The sequence below is a fragment of the Akebia trifoliata genome, chromosome 14 (assembly GCF_017979445.1).
Source record: "Akebia trifoliata isolate Shusen 1 chromosome 14, ASM1797944v1, whole genome shotgun sequence".
Taxonomy (NCBI): Eukaryota; Viridiplantae; Streptophyta; class Magnoliopsida; order Ranunculales; family Lardizabalaceae; genus Akebia; species Akebia trifoliata.
This window is the reverse complement of record NC_141388.1, coordinates 2,117,417-2,124,172: the sequence shown is the minus strand read 5'-3', so window position 1 is coordinate 2,124,172 and position 6,756 is coordinate 2,117,417. Positions and strand designations below refer to the sequence as shown.

General features: G+C 35.8%; 1 protein-coding gene across 1 annotated transcript; it reads left to right on the top strand.

The window, feature by feature from the left end:
- Nucleotides 1–280: 280 nt before the first annotated feature.
- Nucleotides 281–6,756, top strand: LOC147385421 (5'-nucleotidase / magnesium ion binding protein). Its single transcript, XM_086422371.1, has 10 exons — nt 281–409; nt 627–774; nt 1,357–1,417; nt 1,520–1,652; nt 2,318–2,441; nt 2,689–2,745; nt 2,879–2,975; nt 3,175–3,376; nt 5,920–5,980; nt 6,451–6,756. Exons 1-10 carry the CDS (start codon nt 324–326, stop codon nt 6,514–6,516), a joined length of 1,035 nt encoding a protein of 344 aa, XP_086278497.1. The 5' UTR covers nt 281–323; the 3' UTR covers nt 6,517–6,756.

Sequence of the window (6,756 nt, the reverse complement as noted above, 5' to 3'; positions counted from 1 at the left end):
TTAATTTTTTATTTTTTCTTCTTCCAATAATCCAATTGTCTTCAAATATTCAATGATAATCCATCATTTTTAATCTTTTGTCAAAAAAATCTTGATTTTTTCTCTCCTAAAATTTTTGATTTGTTATATTGAAGATGAGGGTATTTAGGTCACTCTCAGTATCAAATAAGAAACCTTTCAAGGGCTGTACCATTAGTTTGAAACACGGGGGGTATCTCAAATATCCAAAAGATAGAGGGGGTACGTCTAAATTACAGTCCAAATTTATTAAAAGAATCGAATTATCGACGGCTAAATTTTAATCTAAACTTTCTTCTCTCTCCATGAGTTATCGGCTCCAAAGCACCACCGCCTTCAGCCGTAGTAGCATTTACGAACAACGCGTTCTTCCATCTCTTATTAAAACCAGGTATTACTTCCATCTCCACACATACATGCATACATACATACATGCATTCATTTGATGCTCATCTGTCTAGACCTCTGTATCTCTTATAAGTAACCCTGAAGAGTTAGGACTCTTATCTGTCTTACAATCCCCATACGGCCATACGTATATACGTACGTACGTACGTATGTATATATATGCAGAAACACTCACCACATTTACACTTGTTTATATATAGGGTTTGGGGTTGCAAGAACAGTTACAGAGCTCGAAACGAAATGGTGAAACCTGAATCGTTTACAGCTTCTGATGTCGTGGTAGACGATCCAGAAACCCTAGAGAAGAAAAAATCTGCAATTCGGAACGCTGGACCAGGAAAACTCCAGGTTTCCTTCTGAGTTATCTGAAAATTTCCTCAATTTTACATTTTTGCAAATTTATCTTAGATGATCTGAAGGAAAATAGAAGGTAATATGTAAGCACACACTTGTATTCTTGGTATAATGCCGATAATTAGAATAAGAAGGTTTTAAGTTTTCTAACCATTTTGACAAATTTTAATTGTGAAGATCTCTGGATGATTAGTGATCTCCATTTGCTCGAGAATACATCCAACACTTTGATTAGATACTAACTTTTATCATCGAAATAGGCCAAGATACAAATATCTCATAATAAGCCATCTTTGTATTGAAGGCTGTTATCATAAACAAGAACAAGTTGGCTCATTGGAAGGAAAATTATCCCCAAAAATGAGTCGAGTTTGCATTAGCAATCAAATGCCTGATAAGATTTATAAAGTGTCAATCTTGTCTTTGCTTGCATTTTTCAAATAATTGGGGTTAAACTTTGATTGCTTAATAGTTTCTTAATGTTTATGTTATAAATTTTCAAATATACTTGCATTTCAGGTACAATTATGCTTTATTTTCTATTTTTGTTTATGCAGTTTTTTTTAAATATATTAGGTGATTGCGGATTTTGATGCTACACTAACGAGGTATTGGATCAATGGGTGCCGAGGGCAAAGTAAGTAGTCCGGGTGTTGTTGTCTTACTTATTTTTTTTTAGTAAGGATCATCATGGGCTTTATAAGGATTTGATTTTAATGTTTAATTATAACATGGTTAGGTAGTCATGGCCTATTACAGCAGGGGAATGCCGAGTACGATGTCAAGAGGCAGGAATTATTTGAATATTATCATCCATTGGAGTTCTCTCCCACGATTCCCATTGAAGAGAAAACAAAGCTCATGGAAGAGTGGTATGTTACTTCAGATCCATCTCACTTGACAATATTTTGCCTCTTTCAAATAACTGATTGTTTGATTTCCTCCATGCGGCTGCATTTTTTTTTTTTTTCCGTTTTTTGTAGCTGCTATTGGCACCCCAACTTTTACTTAGTACACCCCAATTTCTTAAATCATTTATCACACCCCAATTGAAGATAAAAACACACTCTTCAAGCATAACATAGGTTTGGCTCAAATTATAAGCTCAACATTACAATACATTATAACACTCGTTCAAACAATTTCAGTAGTTGTTTACAATTATGATTAGGCTCATATAAAATCCTAAACCCAAAATATAGAAATATAGCACAAAAAAAAGAAAAGGCAAGAGATCTTATATTGGCACCCCAACTTTTACTTATTCTCAACTATTCACTTATTTTCTTAATTTTTAATTGGGGTGTAATAAGTAAAAGTTGGGGTGACAATAAAAGCTCCTCCTCCTCCTCCCCCCACATGAAAAAAGGGAAGAAGAAATAGCATGAAGGTAATATATAAGCATCCAAATGAGATGAAAATCTTTTAAATGCATAATGTTTTTCCCGGGATGACACTGTCGCTCTCCTGCGTAACGTGTCTTTTCTCAGTTTTACTAGAGCTTAAGAACCTGAAGATTCTCGTTTCATAATTGCAGGTGGGGGAAAACACATGGTCTTCTAGTTGAAGGGGGGCTTACTTATGATTCCATCAAGAAGTCTGTAGCCAATGCAACAATTGCTTTTAGGGAGGGTGTAGTCGAACTGTTTGAGTATTTGGAGGTAGGCACCCCCATCTTTTCGCAAATTCTTTACTTGAGGATACTTTGAAACAATGGATTATAATTGACCAATTTAGGGAAGCAATCCAATGGGTCAACTAAGGGTCGGGTCAGAGTGTTTTCTGCACTTTTTAGTCTCTGTTGCCAGTTAAATAGAAACTACAGTCCATTAATTTGCAAACATGTAATGAAAAGATGTGACGGTGGAATTTTCCTCACTTTTGTTCTTACACTTCTTCAATTGGCAGGAAAGAGACGTGCCTGTTCTTATATTTTCGGCAGGGCTTGCCGACATCATAGAAGAGGTTAGTTTCATAGGATCTCTTCATAGTAGCAGTCCTTCAAGAGGGGCAGCCTCTAAAATTGATATTGGCTACCCTTTTATTGTTATTACAAGGTTATGTTACGGTGTACCGCCTCTTCTTGTTGCTTTACTAGGTCTTGAAGCAGAAACTTCATAGATCTTTCAAGAATGTCAAGATTGTATCAAACAGGATGGTATTTGACAGTAATGGCCGCCTTGTATCTTTTAAAGGTATCCATTTTATCTTTTTTATACACATCATACTCGCATACATATATATATGGATATTATGGGTTAGTCTATTCTTTCCTCAATTGGTGTTACGGGCTTTCCTTTTTTCTTATATACTCGTGCCTACATATTAATTCCCCAGTTAGTCTATTATTTTCCTTTGTGCTGGTTCATTTTTTTTAATTTGGTTTGGTCGCAGGGAAGACAATTCATGTTCTGAATAAGAATGAGCATGCTCTAGATATGGCTGCACCTGTCCATGACCGATGTATTGATGGTCCAACTGATGACAATGCTTCTGTGAAGAATAGAACCAATGTGCTACTTCTTGGTGATCATATTGGAGATCTAGGCATGTCTGATGGTCTGAACTACGAGAATAGAATCTCTGTAGGATTCCTGTAAGTTGAAGTAATATACTCATTTTTAAGTATTCTGTAGTTACATATTGTTTCTGTGGATGACAGCGTTACTAATACCATTTGAAAAGGTGGACAGCATCAATCTGCCTTCAAAATGAAATAATTTTTGTCAATAAAATTGGATAATATTTTCTCCTTCAGTAGTTGATTAGGCATGGCCCAATCTCTTTTATTTGCAACTCTTAGTGGAGTAGTGGTAAAGCAAATAGAATGAATGTAAATATTAAATGCCATAATGCTTATAATTTGTTGCAGAGAATGGAGTTCTAAAATGTTGTATGAAGGAATGCTAGGAAGTTAAATCAACTTTATTTTACCAAGAAACTTGTGGGATAGTAGGTGCTAAATCATGATGGAATCCAAGGATAGAATTATCCTATAGAATTCTTACCTGCCAAGAGAAGAACAAAACCAGCAACAACATCAAAGATCAAAAAAATTTAAGCCAAAAAGACATGTACGTAGAAATGCCAAATTTTGAGAATATGCATCATGGATTAACAGGGGAAATGAAGTGCTCGTTGACAAAGATGTCTGGTTTCATTTTGGATTGAAATTCCATATGTGGGTGAAGTGTGATCAGATGTCATATCAATGGATAGTTGCTTGTCTAAGTAATGTGGCCATGGAAGTGCGATCAACAGGTGATCCAGGATGGGGCTAACAACATATATATTCTGGAAATTTTGTGTGAAAGTAGTGCTCCTATTGCTCGTGGAGAACATTATAGAAGAGAGAAGATTTTGTGAGATATATAGAGCATTTATTGACTCGAAATGAAATTTAGTTAATGTTGGCAAGGTTGAAGTGGATCCTACCTCGATGGCCAAAAGGGTTGCCTCGCCAACTATATGCATTGAAGAAGCTACATAAGAATTACTGGTAGAGAGGCCTTTCCACTGAGAATGTTAGCATGAACTGCTTGGAGAATGACCACTAGAGTTGCTAAAAAGTAACTGAACATATCTTGGAGGCAAATCCCTGAGGTGCTAATGAACTTCTGCACAATTGTGCAACACCAGTGGAAAATGAACTTTCTTCTTCCCTTACTGGCTTCGTGAAAGCTTGGGCAACATGATTGTCCACTTGCCTAAGTTGACGTAGAAGTGACATTCAGGAACAACTCAACACATCTCTTCAACCGACACGACAATGGATTACATCTCCCTCTAACTTGAGTGTTGTTGTCCTGGAAGATGTCTGTAGCAACCCCGATGTAGTTTGATCATTGGAACATCTAGAAGGGGAGGTTAATTTAAGGATTCTTTGTTGCAATTTTTTTTTTTCTTTTGAGAAATACATAGGGATGGGATTTATTGGAGTGAACCACTTGCTTGGATTCCTCAAGGATAAATTGTCTCTCTATAAGAACCTTTCTTTTTAGGAAAATTCACGAAGAAACTTAGTCAGCATGCACCACCTTTTGTACATCTCCCCTGTTTTTGTAAGTAGGTACCAAAATACTTATCCTTAATTCATTCAACATTTTCTTAGTGTTGACAATCTTATTGAAAAACTTCATTAACCAAGACAGTTTTATTTCTTTCACGCATTCTTGTCACCTCTATTAGAATATCATATAACAACAAGGACTTTGCTATATTCATCATTGATATTAACTTTCTCCTCTCTTAAAACTATATAATATTATTCTCTCAACACTAAGCACACACCATATATTGAATATTTAGCTACTACAGTAATCATCCTGCTAGTAGTGATTTTTATCTTCTTTTTAACAAATCTTTTTGCCTTCTCCATCTCCTGTAAACATGCAATGTTTTTTCTCTTTCTCATTGAATAATCCAGTTCACACTCCTTACCCTTCACATTTTCTTCATTCTAGCATTTTTTTACAGCCTTGTGCAAAACCCTAGCCTACTGTTTGCTTCAACTGAGTGTAGTTCCTCATTTAACACTGTGTTTGGTTTCTGATGCAGTGTATTTCTTAAAGGGAATACTGTAGCATGAGCTAGAAACAATGAATAAGAATTCACATGAAGAGATTTCACACAAGCTTTATGCTGGCAGCTAAATTGACTTAATCCTCCATTCGAGCTTGAGACGGGCCATGCAAATCAGAAGAGCCTCTATAACAAAATTGATTAAAAAAAAAAGGAAAAAAAAAATGAAAAGTTCTAAAGTTGCAGGATACTTGTTACTGATTCTAATTTAAATCTTCCGTGATAACGTTCATCTCTTTGTTATTGTGGAGACACTAGAAATATTAGTATAGAGCGGCTTTTAAAATTGAAAAATGCAGTAGACTTGGAACAACTTCCATTATTTTTCTGCTGTACAACAATGGAAAGCTTTCTTCCTTATGAACTTGGTTCGATATGTTGCATGTTTAGGTTTGACAGTTGTGCTCCTACTTTTATCTATTTATTTTTCTCATATTCTTCACTAAATTTGATTTCCACTTACTCAAAAAGAACAAAGGAACAAAACATAAAGGTTTTGCAGAGTGATTATTCAGTAATGTAGGAAAAAAGTCTTTGACCTTAAAACTGCTTTTGCAGGAATCACAACATTGCCAACTCTCTTGAAAGCTACCAGAAAGCATTCGATGTTGTATATCTGGTGAGTTGGTGGGCGAGAACCGACACCTGTAGTTTCTTTTTTGTAAGAAAATATGCATTTTCTCAATGAATTGGGAATTTGTCTTCGTTACCTGAAATACCATAATCATATTGCATGTGGAGGGGAGTATGGACAACACCTTTAATGGTTCCCATCTAGAATTCCTTGGGAAAGAATAACCTGCCCAATTTAACCATCCAATGTGGTCAGAATATCTACGGAAAAAAATTGTTCAGAATATCTATATCATTAAAACCATTGGGTCAGGTTACCCTTAGACCTAGAAGGAGATATGTTGGATCCCCATTAAACAGCGAGTTCTAACCCTGTTATTGTTGGACGAGGAAACACCACCATGTACGCGTGCACGTGTGTGCATGTGCGTTTCTTTTTTTCAAATATGAATCATATCGACTGCTCATTTATTCTGCCCCATCTCTGACTTATTTTCATGATTTCCTTTCTGGCAGAATGATGCATCCATGCAAGGAGTAGTCGAGCTCATCTCCCAGCTTTGTTCATGTGAAGTTAATTGAACTCGACCTCATTTTTCTTCCCTTTAAAAGGTGCTTATTAAATATTCTTTGGGTGAAGTTTTGCTGGCTAAGCTGAGCCAGTTGGGGGTTTACTTATTTCTAATTATATTTTAGAATATATTATGGAAGGGTTATTTAGGGCAGTACCGGAAGTTTGAATTCTATTGCTGCTTCATAGTGGTAGCACCACCTGTATGCTTCATTATGGCAGACCAATTCATTGATATCTTAAAACTGACA

Bases quoted from the DNA above. Each gene is read 5' to 3' on its own strand.
- LOC147385421 (XM_086422371.1), top strand. From the start codon at position 324: ATGAGTTATCGGCTCCAAAGCACCACCGCCTTCAGCCGTAGTAGCATT. The intron at 1,418-1,519 runs GTAAGTAGTCCG...TAACATGGTTAG, and splicing joins CAATGGGTGCCGAGGGCAAA to GTAGTCATGGCCTATTACAG. The intron at 2,442-2,688 runs GTAGGCACCCCC...TTCAATTGGCAG, and splicing joins AACTGTTTGAGTATTTGGAG to GAAAGAGACGTGCCTGTTCT.